This window comes from Leucoraja erinacea, chromosome 1 (genome assembly GCF_028641065.1).
Source record: "Leucoraja erinacea ecotype New England chromosome 1, Leri_hhj_1, whole genome shotgun sequence".
Lineage (NCBI taxonomy): Eukaryota > Metazoa > Chordata > Chondrichthyes > Rajiformes > Rajidae > Leucoraja > Leucoraja erinaceus.
In genome coordinates, this window is record NC_073377.1 from 48,265,969 (window position 1) to 48,288,768 (window position 22,800).

A 22,800-nucleotide genomic window follows, 5' to 3' on the forward strand; every position below is an offset into this window, starting at 1 on the left:
CCTCACTATTCAGGGAACGGGGGTTCCCCTCCTCCACCATAAATGAGGCTCGCACCAGGGTCTCTTCCATACCCCGCAACACTGCTCTCTCTCCCCATCCCCGCACTCGCAACAAGGGCCGAGTCCCCCTAGTCCTCACCTTTCACCCCACCAGCCGTCACATACAAAAAATAATCCTCCGTCAGTTTCGCCACCTCCAACGTGACCCCACTACTCGCCACATCTTCCCATCTCCCCCCATATCTGCCTTCCGCAAAGACCGCTCCCTCCATAACTCCCTTGTCAATTCTTCCCTTCCCTCTCGGTCCACCCCCTCCCCGGGCACTTTCCCTTGCAACCGCAAGAGATGCAACACTTGTCCCTTTACCTCCCCCATCGAGTCCGTTCAAGGACCCAAGCAATCGTTCCAGGTGCGACAGAGGTTTACCTGCATCTCTTCCAACCTCATCTATTGCGTCCGCTGCTCTAGATGTCAGCAGATCTATATCGGTGAGACCAAGCGGAGGTTGGGCGATCGTTTCGCCGAACACCTCCGCTCGGTCCGCAATAACCAAGCTGACCTCCCGGTGGCTCAGCACTTCAACTCCCCCTCCCACTCCGCCTCCGACCTCTCTGTCCTGGGTCTCCTCCATGGCCACAGCGAGCAGCACCGGAAATTGGAGGAACAGCACCTCATATTCCGTTTGGGGAGTCTGCACCCCGGGGGCATGAACATCGACTTCTCCCAATTCTGTTAGTCCTTGCTGTCTCCTCCCCTTCCTCAGCTCCCTTGCTGTCTCCTCCCACCCTCCAGCCTTCCGGCTACTCCTCCTTTTCCCTTTCTTGTCCCCACCCACCCCCACCCCTGATCAGTCTGAAGAAGGGTTTCGGCCCGAAACGTTGCCTATTTCCTTCGCTCCATAGATGCTGCTGCACCCGCTGAGTTTCTCCAGCTTTTCTGTGTAACATTCATTGATTACAGCTCGGTACTTAACACAATCATCCCCTCCAAGCTGGTTACCAAACTCGCAGAACTGGGTTTCTGCGCATCCCTCTGCAATTGGATCCTCAACTTCCTCATTCACAGACCACAGTCTGTTCATATTGGTGGAAATGTGTCAGCCTCGATAACAATCAGCACGGGAGCACCTCAAGGCTGCGTGCTCAGCCCCCTGCTGTACTCACTCTATACTCATGACTGCATAGCCGGTCATAGTGCGAAATCCATCATAAAGTTCGCTGACGACACCACTGTTGTGGGACGTATCACTGATGAAGATGAGTCGGAGAACAGAAGAGAGATCGAGCGACTGTCCATATGGTGCCAGCATTGTGGACTTTGGAAGGAGTAGGATGGGGACCCACAGTCCCGTTTATATCAACGGGTCGATGGTGGAAAGGGTCAACAGCTTCAAATTCCTGGGCGTGCACATCTCTGAAGATCTTTCCTGGCCCGAGAACACTGATACTATTATTAAGAAAGCACATCAGCGCCTCTACTTCCTGGGAAGATTACGGAGAGTCGGTTTGTCACGGAGGACTCTCTCTAACTTCTACAGGTGCACAGTAGAGAGCATGCTGACCGGTTGCATCATGGCTTGATTCGGCAACTTGAGCGCCTTAGAGAGGAAAAGACTACAAAAAGTAGTAAACACTGCCCAGTCCATCATCGGCTCTGACCTCCCTTCCATCGAGGGGATCTATCACAGTCGCTGCCTCAAAAAGGCTGGCAGCATCATCAAGAACCCACATCATCCTGGCCACACACTCATCTCCAAACTCTCTTGAATCTTGAATCTCTTGAATCTTGAATGCCCAACACCAGACCCTGTAAATACTCTATGCCAACATCTTTCAAGGGAAGAGATCATCAGATGGACAGAAGATAGGATTCAGAGAATAGGCTGGAAGTATGTGACCAGTGGAATTCCGCAGGGATCTGTGCTGGACCTTCGTTGTTTGTGACATATATAAATGACTTGGTCATAAATGTAGATGGGTTGGCGAGTATGTTTATTGACAACACCAAAATTGGAGGAGTTACGGACAATGAGGAAGGTTGTCAGAAGATATAGCAGGATATAGATCAGCTGCAGAAATAGGTTGAAAAATAGCAGATGGACTTTAATCCGAACCAGTGTAAGGTGTTGCCCCATTACAGGAAGGATGAGGAGGCTTGGAGAGAGTGCAGGTGTTTATCAGAATGCTGCCTGAATTAGAAGGTTTCAGCTACAAGGAGAGGTTGGATAAACTTGGATAGTTTTCTCTGGAACATCGAAGGTTGAGGGGAGGTTGATAGATATATATAAAAATTTATGAGAGGCATAGATAGGATAAACAGCCAGAACCTTTGTCCCCAGGGTGGAAATGTCCAACACTGGAGGGCAAGCTATAAGGTGAGCGGGGGGAAGTTTAATGGAGATGTGTGGGGCAAGGTTTTTTTTAACCACACAGAGTGATGGGGACCTGGAATGCATTGCCAGAGGTGGTGGTAGAGGCAGATACTATAGTGGCATTTAAGAGGTTTATAGATAGGCACATGGAAATGCAAGGAATTGATGGATATGGATCATGTACAGGCAGATGAGGTCAGTTTAACGGCATAATGTTCAGCACAAACATTGTGGTTCAAAGGGCCCGTTGCTGTGCTGTTTTAAGATCTATATTTAATTTTGCATGTTTTTTCTCAACACTGCATTAGAGCACACATATGACACTAACATTCTCTGCCACAGAAGGTAGTTGAGGCCAGTTCATTGGCTAGATTTAAGAGGGTGAGGTGTGGCACTTGTGGCTAAAGGGATCAGGGGGTATGGAGAGAAGGCTGGTATGGGATATTGATTTGGATGATCAGCCATGATCATATTGAATGGTGGTGCAGGCTCGAAGGGCCGAATGGCCTACTCCTGCTCCTATTTTCTATGTTTCTATTCTTGATGCCATTTGCCTTGCGTACTTGAACTCTGAGTGATGGTTATCCTTTAACCTTCAAGCCCAACCCGAGGAACTTGATATAATCTGTGTGCAAATGCATGGAAAATCTACCGATATATATATGTATAAATATATCAAATTTACTACTTTAGAGTGCAGGAGCATGAGAAATCATTGAAATAGATATTTTCCAAAAAAAATGCCAGCACCAGAATGTGGCAGAGTTTTGAAATTATTATGAAATGCTACAATGAGGAATGATATATCAAAAAAGGACACAATGTGCTGAGTAACTCAGCATCTTTGGAAAGCATGGATAGGTGATGTTTTGGATCAAGACCCTTCTCAGAATGATTGTGGTGGGGGGTGCAGGGGGGTATCTGGAGGAAGCTGGAAGAGAGGTGGGGGCAGGACAAGGCCTGGCAAGAGTGTCTCCAATATCTTATCAAAGTTAATAAATCATGCTGTATCAAGCCAATATTTAAAAGAGCAAGTTTGGTTGTCGTTCGAAGGATTAGAAGTATGATTCAAATAAAAGGCAAATACCAGGATTTGACTGTCCAAATTGTATTTTTTGGATCTGAGAGGATCCTGTTAAGAAATCTAGATCCAGAAGATTAAGATGCACAAGATCATTGGCGTCTTGATGATTTGGACAAAAACTGGCTTAGATATAGAAAAAGGTAGTGGTAGAGGGGTTTTATTCTCGCTGGAGATCTGTGGTTGTCGTCCACAGCGTTATAATATAATTGACGTGAATATAGATGGGTTGGTTAGTAAGCTTGCAGCCAACATCAAAATTGGTGGATCTGCAGGTATTGAAGAATGCTGTCAAAGGATATTAATCAGAAATGGGCAAAGAAATGGTAGATGTAGTTTAATTTCAGCAAATGTGAGGTGTTGCACTTTGACAGATCAAATACAACGATAAGTAAATAGCCAATGATAAAACCCTTAACAGTGTTAATAGGGATCCAAGTCCATAGCTCACTGAAAGTGGCAGCATGAGTAGATGGAGTGGTAAATAAGGCATCTGCCATGCCTGCTTTCATAGGTTGAGGCATTGAGTAAAAGATTCAGAAATCATGTTGCAGCTTTCTAGGACTTTGGTTAAACCACATTTGGAGTATTGTGTGCAGTTCTGGTCACCACAAAAAGATATGGAGGCTTTGAGAGGATGCAGAAGAGGTTTACCAAAATGCTGCCTGGATGAGAGCTTATTAGCTGCAAGGAGAGATTAGATAAACTTGGACTCTTTTCTCTGGAGCGTCAGATGATGGGAGACCGGATTGAAGTACAATATATAAAATTATGACAGATAGATTAGACAGTTAAAACCTTTTTCCACAGGGTGAAAGTAACAAGGATTAATGGCTACAGGGCATGACGGAGGAATGGAGAGGGGATTTAGTGACTTCACTTGGGAGCAGACCTCATGGCTTATTCATTGTTTCCAGTTGGTCTTTGCTACTCAGTTCTCTACACATTCGTTGATAAAGTCTGTGACAGCAGAGGCATATTCATCTAGGTTTGCCGCACAGTCCTTGAATAAGTGCAACACCTCACACTTGCCTCTTTAAAGATCCTGACCCAAAACGTCACCCATCCGTGTCCTGCAGAGATGCTGCCTGACCCGCTGAGTTATTCCAACACTTTTGTATCAGTATCAGATCAGTATCTGCACTTTAGCAAAAAAACTGCATCTGCTGTCTCGTTTCTCTGTCATAACATATTTAAGCAGTCAGGATGAAGGGAATCCCTCAGCGGGTATAAGAAGTGTAGGACGAGGCTTGAGAAGGCATAAAACAAAGTGCAGTAGGAACTTAGTGAGTTCGGCAATATCTGTGTGGAGAATGGACAGTCGGGTATCAGGTCAGGACTCTTAGAGTCATAAAATGATACAGCACAGAAACAGGCCCTTTGGTCTAATTCGCACATGCCGACCAAGGTGCCCCATCTTCTCATGTCCCACCTGCCTGCATTTGGCTCATATCCCTCAAAATCTTTCCTATCCATGTATCTGTCCAAATGTCTTTTAAATGTTGTATTGTACCTGCCTCAACAACCTACTCTGGCAGCTCGTGCCATATACCCACCATCCTCTGTGTGAATACGATCCCTCTCGGATTCCTATTAAAGCTTTCCCCTCTCACGTTAAACCTATATCCCCTGGTTCTTGATTCCCTATTCTGGGTAAAGGACTGTGCATCCACCCTATATATTCCCCATGTGATTCTACACACCTCTATAAGATCACCCCTCACTCTTCCTAGGAATGTAGTCCTAGCCTGCTCAACCAGCATAATGGCGGCAATCAAGAGCGCAAAAAGAGAATCTCACACAAACCTGGTAAGCTACAGGACAATTCTACGAGAGATGAAAGATATGTCGTGAATATTTCCCATCAGTTTTTACTGAAATCATTGAAACTAAAGCATACAAGTTGATGTCTTGGACCAAATAGAAATTACCATAGAGGAGGTGTTGGCAGTCTTTAAGCGAATTAAGGTGGATAAATCCCCAAAGCCTAACCAAGACCGGAGGACCTCACAGAGATATTTACATTATAATTATTTAAGAAGGATATTTAGCACGCTAGAGAATCACTTGTCAGTGACCTTGATATCAACAGTGGGAAAATTGTTGGAGGGGATTCTTACTTTAGTGGTACAGCATGAATAGAGGCCCTTTAGCCCACTGAGTCCATTCTCACCATCATTCACACTAGTTATATGTTGATGCATTTTCTCATCCACTCCCTACACACAAGGGTCAATCATGGAGGCCAATTAACGTAACCCGCACGTCTTTGGGATGTGGGAGGAAACCAGAGCACTGAGAAGAAACCCAAAAGGTTAAAGGGAGAACATGCAACTCCAAACAGAGAACACCCAAGGTTAGGATTGAACCCGGGTCTCTGGCATTTTGAGGCAGCAGCTCTAACAAGCTCTAACAAGCTGCAGGATTGGCAGGGGCGCATTAGAGGTAGTCAGCATGGTTTTGTGTATGGAAAATCATCTCATTAATAACTTTTTTTTTAAAAAGAGGTCACCAAGAGGACTGATGAGGGCAGGGCAGTGGGTATTGACGATATGGAGTCTAGTAAGGCCTTTGACTACTGTCGCTTAGTAGTCTAGACTAGAGGTTAGATCACATGGAATCCAAGATGAGCTCGCCAATTGGATTCAAAATTGGCTTTGAGGGAGGAGTCAAAGGGTACGGTAGTTGCCGAGAGTTGTTTTTCTAGTTGTAGGCCTGTGTTGAGTGGTACACTGCAGTGGTCAATGTTAGGTTACAAGATACAAGATACAAGATACATTTAATTGTCATTTGGACCCCTTGAGGTCCAAACGAAATGCCGTTTCTGCAGCCATACATTACAAACACATAGACCCAAGACGCAACATAATTTACATAAACATCCATCACATCGCTGTGATGGAAGGCCAAATAAACTTATCTCTCCACTGCACTCTCCCCCCCCCCCGATGTCAGAGTCAAAGTCAAAGCCCCCGGCTGGCGATGGCGATTGTCCCGCGGCCATTAAAGCCACGCCGGGTGGTGCGAGGTCGCACACCTGGTCTTGATGTTGGAGCCCCCGGCGTGCGCTCGCAGAGTCCCGCGGCCATTCCAAGCCGCGCGGGGCAGTGATGTAGGCCCCGCTCCAGGAGCTCTTCAACCCCGCAACTCGGGCGGGGGAAGTCGCCGTTGCGAGAGCCCTGAAAAGCGGTCTCCCTCCAGGGAGCCGCGGGCTCCCGGTGCCGCCGTCCACAGACCTGCCGTTGGAGCCTCCGACTCTCCGGTAGCAGCAGCAGCAGCAGCAGCGCTCCTCCACCGCTCCACCCGCTCTGGACTCGGCCAGCCCTGCGACGGCGACGGTGAGTCGTAGCACCAGAGTCCCCGGCTTCTTCCTGTTGGAGGCCGCTCCTAGTTGCGGCCCCAACGACAACGGAAACCCGACGAGAAAAGGTCGGGTCTCCAGTGCAGGGAGAGATTTAAAAAGTTTCCCCCCACCCCCAGCCCCCCACACACACACCCCAACAAAAAAGAACAAAAACTACATTAAAACACAGACAGAAAATAATAAAACGCGGACAGACTGCAGAGGCCGCTGCTGACCAGAGTCGCGCCGCCCACCGGCTGACCAGAGTCGCGCCGCCCACCGGTTCACTGTTTAAGAAAGAACTGCAAATGTTGGAAAAATCGAAGGTAGACAAAAAATGCTGGAGAAATTCAGCGGGTGAGGTAGCATCTATGGAGAGACGGAATTGGTGACGTTTTGGGTTGTTGAGCCTTCTTCAGTCTGAAGAAGTGTCACGACATGTGCGAGCACATTCCAAATCTAAATATCCAGATCAATAGATTTCAGTCTCAGGGTTAAACTTCTCGACTGTCACTTTGGGAATCAATCTTTTCCATTTCAATTAGTGCTTTAATTTTCTATTACATATGTATTTAAAAATAAGGGAGCAGAGGGTATCAGATTAAAACAGGATGCACATTCTACTCCATAACTGTATCTGACAAAACAGCCAACAGCAATGATGCCAATTGATATAGCTCCAATTAATTCACCTGCATAATAAAAGGTCCCACAATGTTGGATAGTTCCTATTTGGAAAATACCAAGGGTCATGAAAAATAATGCTGGTCTTCAAAATGAGATTCAACCTGCTTTATATATACCAACCATTAACATTAATCATTTTCCTTGCCCTGCCCAAATCTGTGGTCAAAACTAGAATTTTCTTTCAAAAAACATTACCTCAAGTTAATGTATTGTTCTAGGTATCTCAGTATCTTTTCCACATGTGAATCCATAAGAATGCTGAAAACTGCAAATGTACAGGGGCGACAAGATGGAGCAGCTCTTGGGTCTCCTCTGTGCTGGGAGAGGCTGGGTGTTAAGGTGCAGTGTTTTGACAAGGGCAAGTACTGGAGCTTTGGCCAAGAGGCTGAGTGGAGGATGATGACAAGGTCTGTTATTTTTGTGCAACTCTTCCTTGATATTAGTACAGTTAAGATGGCAGTTGGAGCACTGGTATGCACCTCATAAAGGAAATTAGAAGTCAGGGAAACGTCCAATGTCCATGAGGACACCAGTGGGAAGTAGGTCCAGCTGTAGCTCCTGACCTCATACCCGGGCGTGTTCTAAAAACCTGTGCGGACCAATAGGCTGGAGTTTTTACAGACATTTAAACCTCTCACTTCTGAGGTCTGAAGAGCAAGGTGAAGTGCCTCAATGACTATCGACCAGTGGCACGACGTCAATGGTGATGAAGTGCTTTGAGAGGTTGATCATGGCACAAATCAACTCATACCTCGACAAAAACCTGGACCCACAGCAGTTTGCTTACCGCCACAACAGATCAACGGTGGATGCGATCTCGCTGGCTCTCCACTCCGCTCTGGACCACTTGGACAACAAAAACTCATATGTCAAGCTGTTATTCATTGACTACAGCTCGGCATTTAATACAATCATTCCCTCCAAGCTGGTTTCCAAACTCTCAGAACTGGGTCTCTGCGCATCCCTCTGCAATTGGATCCTCGACTTCCTCATTCGCAAACCACAGTCTGTCCGTATTGGTGGAAATATGTCATCCTTGATAACAATCAGCACGGGAACACCTCAAGGCTGTGTGCTCAGCCCCCTGCTGTACTCACTCTATACTCATGACTGCGTAGCCGGTCATAGTGTGAACTCCATCATCAAGTTCGCTGACAACACCACTGTTGTGGGACGTATCACTGATGGAGATGAGTCAGAGTATAGAAGTGAGATTGACCATTTGACCAAATGGTGCCAGCACAATAACCTGGCTCTCAACACCAGCAAAACCAAGGAATTGATTGTGGACTTTGGAAGGGGTAGGATGGGGACCCACAGTCCCATATATATCAATGGGTCGATGCTGGAAAGGGTCAAGAGCTTCAAATTCCAGGGCGTGCACATCTCTGAAGATCTCTCCTGGTCCGAGAACACTGATGAAATCATAAAGAAAGCACATCAGCGCCTCTACTTCCTGAGAAGATTACGGAGAGTCGGTATGTCAAGGAGGACTCTCTCGAACTTCTACACCTGCACAGTAGAGAGCATGCTGACTGGTTGCATCGTGACTTGGTTCGGCAACTTGAGCGCCCAGGAGCGGAAAAGACTGCAAAAAGTCGTACACACTGCTTAGTCCATCATCGGCTCTGTCCTCCCTACCATTGAGGGGATCTATCGCAGTCGCTGCCTCAAAAAGGTTGCCAGCATCATCAAGGATCCACACCAGCCTGGCCACACACTCATCTCCCTGCTACCTTCAGGTAGAAGGTACAGGAGCCTGAAATCTGCAACGTCCAGGTTCAGGAATAGCTAGACACACAAAAATGCTGGAGAAACTCAGCGGGTGCAGCAGCATCTATGGAGCAAAGGAGATAGGCAACGTTTCGGGCAGAAACCCTTCTTCAGACCCTTCTCAGGAATAGCTACTTCCCCACAGCCATCAGACTAGTAAACTCAACTCAAACAAAACTCTGAACATTAATAGCCCATTGCACTTTATCTGATTATTTATGAATTTACAAATAAAAAACTGAAAAGTATGGCGTGCAAAAGTATTCAGCCCCTTTTACTCTGATACCCCTAAATAAAATCCAGTGCAACCAATTGCCTTCAGAAGTCACCTAATTAGTAAATAGAGTCCACTTGTGTGTAATCTAATCTCAGTATCAATACAGCTGTTCTGCGAAGGCCTCAGAGGTTTGTTAGAGAACATTAGTGAACAAATAGCATCATGAAGCCCAAGGAACACGCCAGACAGGTCAGGGATAAAGTTGTGGAAAAGTTTAAAGCAGGGTTAGGTTATAAAAAAATTTCCAAGCTTTGAACATCTCACGGAGCACTGTTCAATCCATCATCCGAAAATGGAAAGAGTATGGCACAACTGCAAACCTACCAAGACATGGCCGTCCACCTAAACTGACGGGCCGGGCAAGGAGAGCATTGGTCAGAGAAGCAGCCAAGAGGCCCATGGTAACTCTGGAGGAGCTGCAGAGATCCACAGCTCAGGTGGGAGAATCTGTCTACAGGCCAACTATTAGTCGTGCACTCCACAAATCGGGCCTTTATGGAAGAGTGGCAAGAAGAAAGCCATTGTTGAAAAAAACCCATAAGAAATCCCATTTGCAGTTTGCCACAAGCCACAGCAAACATGTGGAGGAAGGTGCTCTGGTCAGATGAGACCAAAATTGAAGTTTTTGGCCTAAATGCAAAACGCTATGTGTGGCGGAAAACTAACACTGCACATCACCCTGAACACACCATCCCCACTGTGAAACATGGTGGTGGCAGCATCATGCTGTGGGGATGCTTTTCTTCAGCAGGGACAGGGAAGCTGGTCAGGGTTGATGGGCAGATGGATGGAGCCAAATACAGGGAATCTTGGACGAAAACCTGTTAGAGTCTGCAAAAGACTTGAGACTGGGGCGGAGGTTCACCTTCCAGCAGGACAACAACCCTAAACATACAGCCAGAACTACAACGGAATGGTTTAGATCAAAGCATATTCATGTGTTAGAATGGCCCAGTCAAAGTCCAGACCTAAATCCAATTGAGAATCTCTTGCAAGACGTGAAAATTGCTGAGCACAGACACTCTCCATCCAATCTGACTGAGCTTGAGATATTTTGCAAAGAAGAATGGGCAAACATTTCAGTCTCTAGATGTGCAAAGCTGGTAGAGACATACCCCAAAAGACTTGCAGCTGTAATTGTAGCGAAAGGTGGTTCTACAAAGTATTGACTCAGTGGGGCTGAATATTTTTGCATGCCACACTTTTCAGTTTTTTATTTGTAAAAAAATTTGAAAATCATGTATCATTTTCCTTCCACCACAATTATGCACCATTTTGTGTTGGTCTATCACATCAAATCCCAATAAAATACATTTACGTTTGTAGTTGTAACGTGACAAAATGTGGAAAAGTTCAAGGGGTATGAATACTTTTGCAAGCCACTGTATGTTCAATAGTAATGGTCACACTGATCTGTTCTGTATTTATTTATGCATACTATATTCTGTTGTGCTGAAGCAAAGCAAGAATTTCATTGTCCTATCTGGGACACATGACAATAAACTCTCTTGAATCTTGAGTTACATATTTATAACCTTAGGATCGCTGGGGAGAATGAGATTGTTGGAGGTAGGAGTTAAAGTGAGGAGGTCATATGCAAAGTAGAGGACGAAAGCAGAAGAGATGACAATACATAAAAGACCAGATGAGAACAGCAGTCAGGTCTGTGCTACCTTATCTAGCTCTGATGCGCAGCATAATAGGGCAAGGACAGATAGGGTTATGGAGATAGGAGACTCATTATTTAGGGGGACAGACTGGGTCTAGGCCAACATGGATGGTATGAGTCAGGAACTGGCAAAGGTCCAGAAACTGGGATGCTTTTATAACCATTTAACCATATAACAATTACAGCACGGAAACAAGCCATCTCGGCCCTACAAGTCCGTGCCGAACACTTATTTTCCCCTAGTCCCATCTACCTGCACTCAGACCATAACCCTCCATTCCTTTCCCATCCATATACCTTTCCAATTTATTTTTAAATGATAAAATCGAACCTGCCTCCACCACTTCAACTGGAAGCTCATTCCACACAGCTACCACTCTCTGAGTAAAGAAGTTCCCCCTCATGTTACCCCTAAACTTCTGTCCCTTATGTGTGATAAGTGAGAGTTCAAGTTATGTATATTTCTGTTAGAATGAGGGCAAGGCAGGTAGGAATAAGGAACCCAGGATGATGAGAGAAATTGAGGTTCTGGTGAGGTAAAAAGAAAGCAACAGTGGTCAGGTATGGGCAGCTGGTTTCAAGTGTATCCCTGGAGGAGTATAGGGGATTGAGGTGCATACGCAAGAAGGAAAGCAGCTCAATAGCAGGATAAAAAGGAGGCATGAGATAACTGGCAAATAAAATTAAGGAGAACCCAAACAGATTCTAATTCTATTAAGGGAAAAAGAGTAACTAGAGAAAGAATAAGGTCCCTCAGAAACCAAAGTGATCATCCATATGTGGAGCCATGGGGATGGACAAGGTTTCCAATTAATATTTTTCCTAGTTTTAACCATAGAGCAAAACATGAAATGAGGGAATGTTGTTCAGTAAATGGAGGTGCAGGACTACCCAAGACATATGAGGATAGATTAATCTCCCAGGTCTCCCCAAATTTAACATAGAACAGAGAACATTATAGCACAGGAACAGATCTTTTGGCTCACAATATCTGTGCCAAACATGATGCCAAGCCCAACTCTTATCTGGCTGCATGTTTTCTAATCATTTGTCAGACTATTGGTACCCCTCATGATAACAAAGTGAGGAGGTCCTATGCAAAGCACTAACAAAGGCCTAGCCAGCAATAATGGAACAAACTCAAAAGTATCCTTTTTAGAACGTGAGGGCAAATAGGGCATCACAGTAATCATTCCCAAGCATTTAAAGCCAAAATCTTAACAGTCCTACATTAGGAATGTTATAAACTATCCGTCTAATCCCAGTGTCTTGTTAGACAGGGTCTCTTTCTTTGGAGAAAAGGTAGCCGAGGAGTGATCTATAACATTTCATAGGGTTTTGATAGTGTGGAAGTAGAGAAAAATGTTTCCACGTGGGGGAAGAACATAATCAGAGGCTATCTTTATAAGCATAAATTGAGATTAGTTTAGCTTCACAGCATGTTCAGCATAGACATTGTAAGCCAAAGGCTTGTACTTTGTTGTACTTTTCTATGTTCAAAGTTCTGGTGGGGGTGGGGGGGTTTGTTAGTTTCAATTTAGTTTAGAGGTACAGCTTGGAATCAGGCCCTTAGGACCAGCGATCCTGGCACACTTACACTATCCTACACACACAAGGGACAATTTACAATTATACCAAGCCAATTAACCTACAAACCTGTACGTCTTTGCAGTGTGGGAGGAAACCAGAGATCCCGGAAAAAACCCACGCTGGTCACGAGGAGAACGTATAAACTCTGTACAGACAAGCGCCCAAAGTCAGGACCGAACTCAGGTCTCTGCCACTGTGGCCGCCTCCTTCTAGCCGGGAGGCATTACGGCCACAAACTATGTTCCCTACTGGGATCCCCAACTCACACAATCCCGAGTACACATGGTCCCTGGGAAAATGAGATTGAGAACTGGCGAAAACAAGATTGCTTTCATTACGTGACTCACCCCCACAAACAAGCTCGTTGTTTTGTTTCAAGTGGAAAAGAATGAAGCACTGCGGTGCTCAGATGGGATACCTATTCCCCATACCCAGTGCCTACTCTACCCCCCCAGATGTTTGGCCCCCCCCCCCCCCCCCCCCCCCCCCCCCAGCCCCCCAACTCACACACACCATCCCATTGGCCAATGTACAAATGTACAGTCCCTGGGAAAATGAGATTGAGAACATGGGCAAGATTGAGAATATGGGCAAGATTGCTTTACCAAAGGAGCAGGGAATGCTCTGTTTCACAGGGACATGACTCACCCCCACCTATTTAGTCTCAGACCCCCAGCTCGAAGGTTTCTTGATGAATCGCATGGACCAGACAGTGTCATTGGGAAAAGGGAGAGGCAGTGGCACCTGCCTCATGGTAAACCTACTGCGGTGCTCAGATGAAGTGGTCTTGTCCAATACCTATTCCCCATACCTGGAAGTCTAGCAGTGAAGTGCCATCCCTTCTACCTCCCTTGTGAATTCACCTCCATCATCATGAATGCGGTCTACAATCTGCCTCAAAAACCATCAACCAGTGGCAAATGTTTGGCTAGCCCATGAGGAGTTGCTCACTGTGGTCAACAAACACCAATTGCATCCCCCAAACACCTTTCCCATAATAGCTGGACATCATCAATGCCTGTGGAGTCAGACATAGCTCAAATGCTATCTTTAATTTCACTGCTTAACATGACCCCTTCAAGATTGAAGAACAACAATCTTGAGGAGATTCAGGCGCCGATTATTCTATCCAGGGTAAATTTCTTCATCAAACAATAGAAAAATACAGTTTCAGTACATCTTTGAAGATCTAATATTGATGAAACATCTCAATTCCTCTGCTTCCTTAGGTTGAGGAGATTCACTATCCCAACCTCTGTTTCAGATCAACTGGAAGCCTGTTTCAGCAACTGGAATGCCCAAGAATGAAACCAACTATGGAGAGTGGTAGACATTGCCCGGTCCATCACACCTACTGAGCTCCTAGCCATCAAAGGGATCCATAGGAGGTATCATGACCTAATTTCATTAGTAACATTGGGAAGAGGGTACTCGATAACTGACCACTAGGTTCAATAACAGCTTCTTCCAAGCAACCATCAGGCTCTTGAACACTACAGAACACTAACTGGAACCTCAAAGCCAATAGCTCCTAGGCTGACATCTCATTAACTGGAACCTCAAAGCCAATAGCCAATAACAATAGATTCATAGCAAAAAGATTTGAGTATAAGAGCAGGGATGTTCTACTGCAGTTATACAGGGTCTTGGTGAGACCACACCTGGAGTATTGCGTACAGTTTTGGTCTCCTAATCTGAGGAAATACATTCTTGCCATAGAGGGAGTACAGAGAAGGTTCACCAGACTGATTCCTGGGATGTCAGGACTTTCATATGAAGAAAGACGGGATAGACTCGGCTTGTACTCGCTAGAATTTAGAAGAATTAGGGGGGGATCTTATAGAAACTTACAAAATTCTTAAGGGGTTGGACAGGCTAGATGCAGGAAGATTATTCCCAATGTTGGGGAAGTCCAGAACTAGGGGTCACAGTTTAAGGATAAGAGGGAAATCTTTTATGACTGAGATGAGAAAATCATTTTTTACAAAGAGAGTGGTGAATCTGTGGAATTCTCTGCCACAGAAGGTAGTTGAGGCCAGTTCATTGGCTAATTTTAAGAGGGAGTTAGGTGTGGCTCTTGTGGCTAAAGGGATCAGGGGGTATGGAGAGAAGGGAGGGATGGGATACTGAGTTGGATGATCAGCCATGATCATATCGAATGGCGGTGCAGGCTCGAAGGGCCGAATGGCCTACTCCTGCACCTATTTTCTATGTTTCTAACCAGCATAAATAATGATGTATTATCCATCAAATCTAGCTTATACAGGATAACAATAATTTTGCTATTTAGTGCATTAAGGTTCTTTACAGGACCATTAAAATGGAAAAATTGTGCAGATAAAACCATTGGCCAAAAATATAGTGAGTGTTGAGATTGTAAACTTAAGTACTAATATTTGACCAGGAAATTGCATCTTAAACCGAGTCAAGAATGTTGCATTGTCATATGGACTGGCAAAGGAACAATGATATTGTTACTTGCTGCAGCTTTACAGGTCCATTCATGCAAAACACACTGAGGAAATAAATACTATAACTAATCGATGTTCATGCCCCGGGGGTGTAGACTCCCCAAACATTAATGGCCATGGAGGAACCAGGACAGAATACTAGGTATCTGAGCCAGACTTGGTTATTATTAGTTGAAACGAAATCAAAGATCTGCCATGTAGCAACCTAGAAGAAGAAGTCTATAGTGGATGATGGTGCGGAAGGCAATATGGGGGAGATGGGAAGATGTGGCGAGTAGTGGGGTCACGTTGGGAGTGGCGAAACTGACGGAGGATTATTTTTTGTATGCTGAGGTGGAAGAGACCCTGGTGCGAGCCTCATTTATGGTGGAGGGGACCCCCGTTCCCGAATAGTGAGGTGGAAGGTGACGGATCCTTACACAGGCAGCAGGCCCTTGGTGTTGTGCTGTGTTCAAGAGCCTGATGGTTGCTGGGAAGAACCTGGTGTTCATGGTTTTCAAGCTTCTGTACGTTCTTCCTTTTGGTAGTAGCGAGATGAAAGCATGGTCAGGGTGGGTGTGCAGCTTTGATATTGGCTGCTTTTTCGAGGCAGCTCTGACTGTAGATCCTTTAAATCATGGGAGGTCAGTGCCTGTGATGGACTGGGCAATGTCTATCATGTTCTGCAAAATGGTGGGGAACTTTTGGGATTAATCACAAAAGTGATTAATGTTTGTGAAGCAGCAATGGGTGAAGAGTTTGAACAGGGTAGCGACAGCCTACAATTAAAATCTGACACCATTTCTCAAAAAATATTTTAGGTTGCAGCAGATGAAGAGGTGGTCGTGTAGAAATAATTGATGGATGGCAGATGTTGTAACAGAGGCACTTAAAGAAAGGCTATAGCTGTAAATGTTATACTGCAATTCGATAGATAAATGGAACCAGATGAACACACTGATAGCTGGATTGTGGAAGCAACATGTTGTGCAACTGAACTTGTCAAAATCTACTAAGTGCCAACGTTGAAACTGCAAACTGACATTTAGCCTGTTGAATGTAGTTAATGAGAGACTGACTGTAATTGTGTAGGTTAATTGTTACTCAGTTGTGGCCTTTTTAGTTCTGTGCAGGGACAACATTTTAAAGAGATTCATAAGAACATATGAAATAAATGCGACAGTGGGCCTTGCAAGCCCTCAAACCAACTCCATTATTTAACACAAAGTACTGGAGTAACTCAGCAGGCCAGGCACCATCTCTGGAGAACATGGATAGGTGTTATTTTGGATCAAGACCCTTCTTCAAACTGATTTAGTTTGAAGAAGGGTCTCAACCTGAAATGTGATGTATCAATGTTCTCCAGAGATGCTGCCTGGCACGCTGAGTAACTCCAGCACTTTGTCCTTTTGTGAATTAACTAGCATCTGCAGTTCTTTGTTTCTCCATTAATTAACACATTGAAGGATCCGCTCTGATCCTGGTCTTAGCTTCACTCTCTTATCTTTTCTCTGCAACACCCAACTTCTCTACAGACCAACATCTTATGCAACAGTAACATAACGTCCAATCTTCTATAAGTGAAGTCAATATCCTGACTGATGAAGTCCAATGAGGGTGGCACAGTGGTGCAGCTGGTAGAATTGCTGCCTCACAGCAGCAGAGACCTGGGTTTGGTCCTGACCTTAGATGCTGTCTGTGTGGAGATTACATGTTCTCCCTGTGACCACGTGGGTCTCCTCTGGGTTCTCAGGTTTCCCCTACATCACAAAGACGGGTGGGTTTGTAGACTAATTGGCCTCTAAATTAAATTACCCTTAATGTGTAGGGAGTGGATGAGAAAACGGGATAATGCGGAACGAGTGTGAACAGATGATCGTTGGTTGGTTGGTGTGGACTCGTTGGGCCAAAGGGCCTGTTGCCATGTTGTATCTCTAAACTAAATGAAGAGTTCACAAAATGCATAGACATTTGGAGATATTTTAAGAGGCCGCGTTTTTACCCCCATGAATTTTTACTTTTGTTCACCTTTTAAGAAGTCTCAGAATAGTTGGTCTACAAAAATCTTCCAAAACAAGCAATTGTAGAAGTTACTGTCATTTTTGCAACAAATATACTTTTCATTAGTATTGAGAGCTGGCAGCATTTCCTTCAATCTTTGCCTTTATTAAATGGTAACTTGATTAAATTGGTTTAAACTTTCACTTATTTGATATTATTATCTTATGATCCCCATGAACACCTGAGCAACGCAATCATGTATGTTCAAATCCACCAAGAACAAATACTGAAGCACCACCCTTCTGTTCCATTATACATTTTAGTTCAAAGCAAATTTAAGAAGCTTTTTGAATCAACGTCATGTTTATTTTGTTTAAAGTTCTATTGTTCAATTCAGCTTACAATTCAGAAAAACTGCACATAACATCATGTCAAGTTAAAAAAAAAGGGAACTTTCATAGTGCTTAAAGATGTCTAGTTTTCATCGTAGTGCTTAAAGATGTCCTGTTTCACCAAAAGTTGGAAGAGTGGGCTGAAAGATGGCAGATGGAGTTTAATGCTGATAAGTGTGAGGTGCTACATCTTGGCAGGACAAATCAAAATAGGACGTACATGGTAAATGGTAGGGAATTGAAGAATGTAGGTGAAGGAGGGATCTGGGAATAACTGTGCACAGTTCCCTGAAAGTGGAATCTCATGTAGATAGGGTGGTAAAGAAAGCTTTTGGTGTGCTGGCCTTTATAAATCAGAGCATTGAGTATAGAAGTTGGGATGTAATGTTAAAATTGATAGAGTTTTTTTAAATGATGAGAGGGATAGACAGAGTTGACGTGGAAAAGTTTTTCCCACTGAGAGTAGGGAAGATTCAAACAAGGGGACATGACTTGAGAATTAAGGGACTGAAGTTTAGTGGTAACATGAGGGGGAGCTTCTTTACTCAGAGAGTGGTAGCTGTGTGGAATGAGCTTCCAGTGAAGGTGGTGGAGGCAGGTTCGTTTTTATCATTTAAAAATAAATTGGATAGTTATATGGATGGGAAGGGAATGGAGGGTTATGGTCTGAGCGCAGGTATATGGGACTAGGGGAGAATATGTGTTCGGCACGGACTATAAAGGTCGAGATGGCCTGTTTCCGTGCTGTAATTGTTATATGGTTAAAAGATCGTTTTAATAATAATGATCAAAACAATGCAGTGGTGATTCAATATTTTTTTTTAAATCAAAGCACAGATCTTATGGTGATCTTACGGCACGTAATTAATTGCAAGTTGAAAATGTGAAGCGGTCTGACGTTTACGATCCTCAATCGTTTACCCTGCAACAGTAGTTGAGATCACTGGGGCAAGACGTATGTTAAAGCACTGAAACCGCGGTTCTGAAGAAATCTCAATTCAAGGGTAGCTCTAAATCGTCAGTAAAACTCATTACAGTAAAACTAGTCGCAATTAAAACACCCATTATTTGGTAAATGACCAAAATTGATTTACAGACAAAATGATTTATTCAAGTCACTCAACTTAGTGCAGTTCACACAGCCGTTCAGTCGGGCTGCACAAAAGCGTCACCAAAGACTGACGGACTGATGACAGATTGCTCAATCTTTAAAGGAAAAGGACACATACCAGAAAATCCATGTGGTGATTGGAGGCTCCGTCTTCAAAGTCAAGACTGTTTCTGTTTCCTTTGTTTGTGTGCTTGATGTGTGAATTATGGTGCACGCACAGTTTTGCTCACATGTCCTGAGTGAGACGGGAGGTGCACCGGGTCTCTCACTTGTGCACAGGCGCCACTTATTTTCTCGACTGTACTTTATTCCTTAGTGGATGCAATGTTAAAATTACCCCTTCCAAAGACACTCCCTCGTTACGTAAAGCGGTCAGCAGATGACAGCGTGAGCCTGCTGTTTTTCACCAACGCCCGGAAGTGGGTGCAAACCCCGCAGGTCGGTGAAGTTCCCGGAGCTGGGGGAGTGGCAGGGAGCCGGTTTAGCGATGTTCCTTTCGTGCCTCGGGGTGGTGCTTATAATGCCAGGCAGGAGACGTGCAGCTGAAGACGTGTTTATAAATTCTCATTAGAAATATGAAATAAAACAGGAAATATCTCATTTTATGACCATGAAACACTCAGCAGGTCGGGTAGTATCTGTAGAAAGAGAAATATGGTTAACGTGTAGGAAGGAACCGCAGATGCTGGTTTAAAACGAAGATGGACACAAAATGCTGGAGTAACTCAGCGAGACAGAGTGCATCTCTGGATTAAAAGGAATATGTGACGTTTCAGGTCGAGACCCTTCTTCCGTTTCAAGTTGAAGACCCTTCATCTGAACCAATCATGTTTTCAGATTACTCTAGACAGCGTTATATGTTTTTTGGTACCGTGGCATTTGATATAATCCCTTGACTACCTTTTCTAAAAGAGATTACAATTTTAAAGCAGCCATGGAGTTGAAATATTTGAGTTTTCCCTTCATAAAAGTTGCATGACTTGCTGTGTATTTCTGGCATCTTTTGTTTTTGTAAGCATATAATCGTGTTACCTCATTTGGGTGGGTGGCGCTTGAATGCTGCACTAGATTAGGGTTATACATCACAATCTGTAACCAAGGAAAAACACAACACGCACAACAAGAAAATGGAACTGAAACAGTTTGAGAGCTGTTCTTCAAAAGGCTTGTAATTGTATCTTTAAAGGTAGAGGAATGAGGTTAAGTTTTAAGGCAGTAAAAACAAGTAGAGAGAAGGATTAAAAACCTAATTTAATGGACGTTTGAATCTCCAGTATTTGCACAATGACCATTTCAGTTTGGTAGTGGGTTATGTTTCAAAATAATTTCCTGCTCCTCATTGTGAATCTTTTTTTTCTTGGAAAAATAAGCCACATTTTAAGGGGTAAATTATGCTGCATGTAGCAGACTATCAGAAATTTTGAAAACATGATCAGCAATGTTACATGACACTATAACATCTATTGGGTGGCACAGTATTAAGAATCAAGAGAGTTTAATGTCATGTGTCCCAGATAGGACAATGGAATTCTTGCTTTGCTTCAGCGCAACAGGGTATAGTAGGCATGAATACAGAACAGATCAGTGTGTCCATATACCATTATATAAATATATACACACATGAATAAATAAACAGACAAAGTGCAAATAAACAGATAATGGGCTATGAATGTTCAGAGTTTTGTATGTGTTGAGTTTAATAGCCTGATGGCTGTGGGGAAGTAGCTATTCCTGAACCTGCACGTTGCAGTCTTCAGATTCCTCTATCTTCTACCTGAAGGTAGTGGGGAGATGAGTATGTGGCCAGGATGGTGTGGGTTCTTGATGATGCTGCCAGCCTTTTTGAGGCAGCGACTGCGATAAATCCACTCGATGGTAGGGAGGTCAGAGCCGCTGATGTACTGGGCAGTGTTTACTACTTTTTGTAGTCTTTTCTGCTCCTGGGCACTCATGTTGCCGAACCAAGCAACGATGCAACCGGTCAGCATGCTCTCTACTGTGCACCTGTAGAAGTTAGAGAGAGTCCTCCATGACAGACCGACTCTCGGTAATCTTCTCAGGAAGTAGAGGCGCTGATGTGCTTTCTTTATAATTGCATCAGTGTTCTCGGACCAGGAGAGATCTTCAGAGAAGTGCATGCCCAGGAATTTGAAGCTCTTGACCCTTTCCACCATCAACCCGTTGATATAAATGGGACTGTGGGTCCCCATCCTACCCCTTCCAAAGTCCACAATCAGTTCCTTGGTTTTGCTGGTGTTGAGGGCCAGGTTATTGTGCTGGCACCATTTGGTCAGTCGGTTGATCTCTCTTCTATACTCTGACTCGTCCCCATCAGTGATACATCCCACAACAGTGGTGTCGTCAGCGAACTTGATGATGGTGTTTGCTGCTTTTCAGGGTCCCTACCTGGTGGGAGAGGCAGCTTTTCTCCGGGCTGCAATTTCGACCCGTTCTCGCGGCCTACCAGCGGACCTGGAGCGGCGTTTCATGAGGGGACCGGCCAGAACCTCGGCTTCGGCAGCGGCACAGCGGAGCAGGCGATGCCTTGCCCGAGTCGCCGCGCTGGAGCTCCGGTGAGCTGGGACCGCCGATGAAACATCGCGGAGCTGCGGGTCTCAAGTATGGAGGCAGCCGTTCCAGGTGCCCCAAGCTGCTGAGAGGATTCTCCCAACGCCAGAGCACCATCACCTGGAGAACGGCCTGGAACATCGGGCCTCCGTAACGGCGACTGCAGAGGCCTCAATAGGCCCGACTATGGGTGGACATGGGGATGGGACTGGACATTGTGCCTTCCCTCATAATGGGAGCCATTGTGGGGGAATGTTTTTTATGTTTAAATTTCTTTATTATTGTCATGTTTGTATTCTTTTTTTATGTGCTGCAATGGCAACAAGCATTTCACTACACCAATTGGTGTATGTGACTAATAAAGAAACCTTTGAACCTTTGAACCCTTTAGAATGTGGGAAGAATGTTTTAAAAATATGCAATTAATGCTCTGCTCATCCCTGAGTAACTGGATCCTCAACTTCCTCATCAATAGACCACACCCAACATGAATTGGCAATAACACTTCCTCCTCCTCCATAACAATCAGCACAGGAGCGCCCCAGGGCTGTGTGCTCAGTGCCCGACTCTACAGACTCCATACTCATGACTATGCAGCCAGGCAAAGTTCCAGCATCATCTTTAAATTTTTCACGATTCTTCCTCTCAGTATCAGCAAGCTCAATGAACTGTTTCCTGAGTTTAGAAAGAGACAGCTGAGGATCCAAAAACCTGTATTCATCAATGGCTTGGTGGTGAAGCAAGTCAACAATTGTAAGGTCCTGGTAGTGCATCTCTCTGAAGATCTGCCCGGGGACCAACACAATGAAACAGTCGTAAAGAAAGCCCATCAATGCCTCCTCTTCCTTGAAAGCTTTGATTGGTCTATGAATACTCTCTTGAACTTCTTCAAATTGATGGCAGAGAGCATACTGACTGGTTGCATTGCAGCCTGGTTCAACAACTCGAATGCCCAAGAAAGAAGGGGATTACCAAACCGAGCTCTAATAGAGAGTTGTGGATCACTGTCCATCACGCAAACCAGCCCCCCCCCCCCTCAAACTTTCCCCCAACTCTACCCTTCACGCTGTCTTGAGAAAGTAGCCAACATGAATAAGGACTGTTTACACTCTGGTCATTTCCCTTTCTCCTCTATCCCTTCAGGGAAAAGGAACAAAACCTTAAAAACACAAAGCACACAAAGCCTTTCACTGTATCTCGGTACACGTGACAATAATAAATTAATACCAATCAATTTACTGTTTGTATTTCAGATTTCAAGCATGTTTTCTGTTGTGAAATTTGACATTTTACCACAATCCTTCACTCATTATGAAATGTAAGCGGCTGACTAATTATACATGTAATTGATTAATAATTTATTTTATATTTACTTGCCAAATATTTCTGACACGAATCTTGAGGGTTTTTTTCTTGGCGATATGAAATTATATGGACAGTCTGACCCCTTTCTTAAACTTTAGCAACCAAACTGCGGTACAAGTAA

At 44.5% G+C, this 22,800-nt stretch overlaps 1 protein-coding gene across 2 annotated transcripts in view; it reads right to left on the reverse strand.

Annotated features, from left to right (window-relative positions):
• Positions 1-19,104, reverse strand: part of LOC129696296 (ADP-ribosylation factor-like protein 15) — a 284,855-nt gene extending 265,751 nt beyond the window's left edge. The window contains exon 1 of one of the 2 annotated variants that reach the window (XM_055634077.1): positions 18,865-19,104. Coding sequence is in view for 1 of the 2 variants with exons in the window: in XM_055634094.1 (XP_055490069.1) it covers positions 18,865-18,876 (12 nt within the window). In the remaining variant the exon portion in view is untranslated. The remainder of the gene's footprint in view (positions 1-18,864) is intronic. The other variant, XM_055634094.1, reaches the window with a different exon arrangement.
• Positions 19,105-22,800: the final 3,696 nt, after the last annotated feature.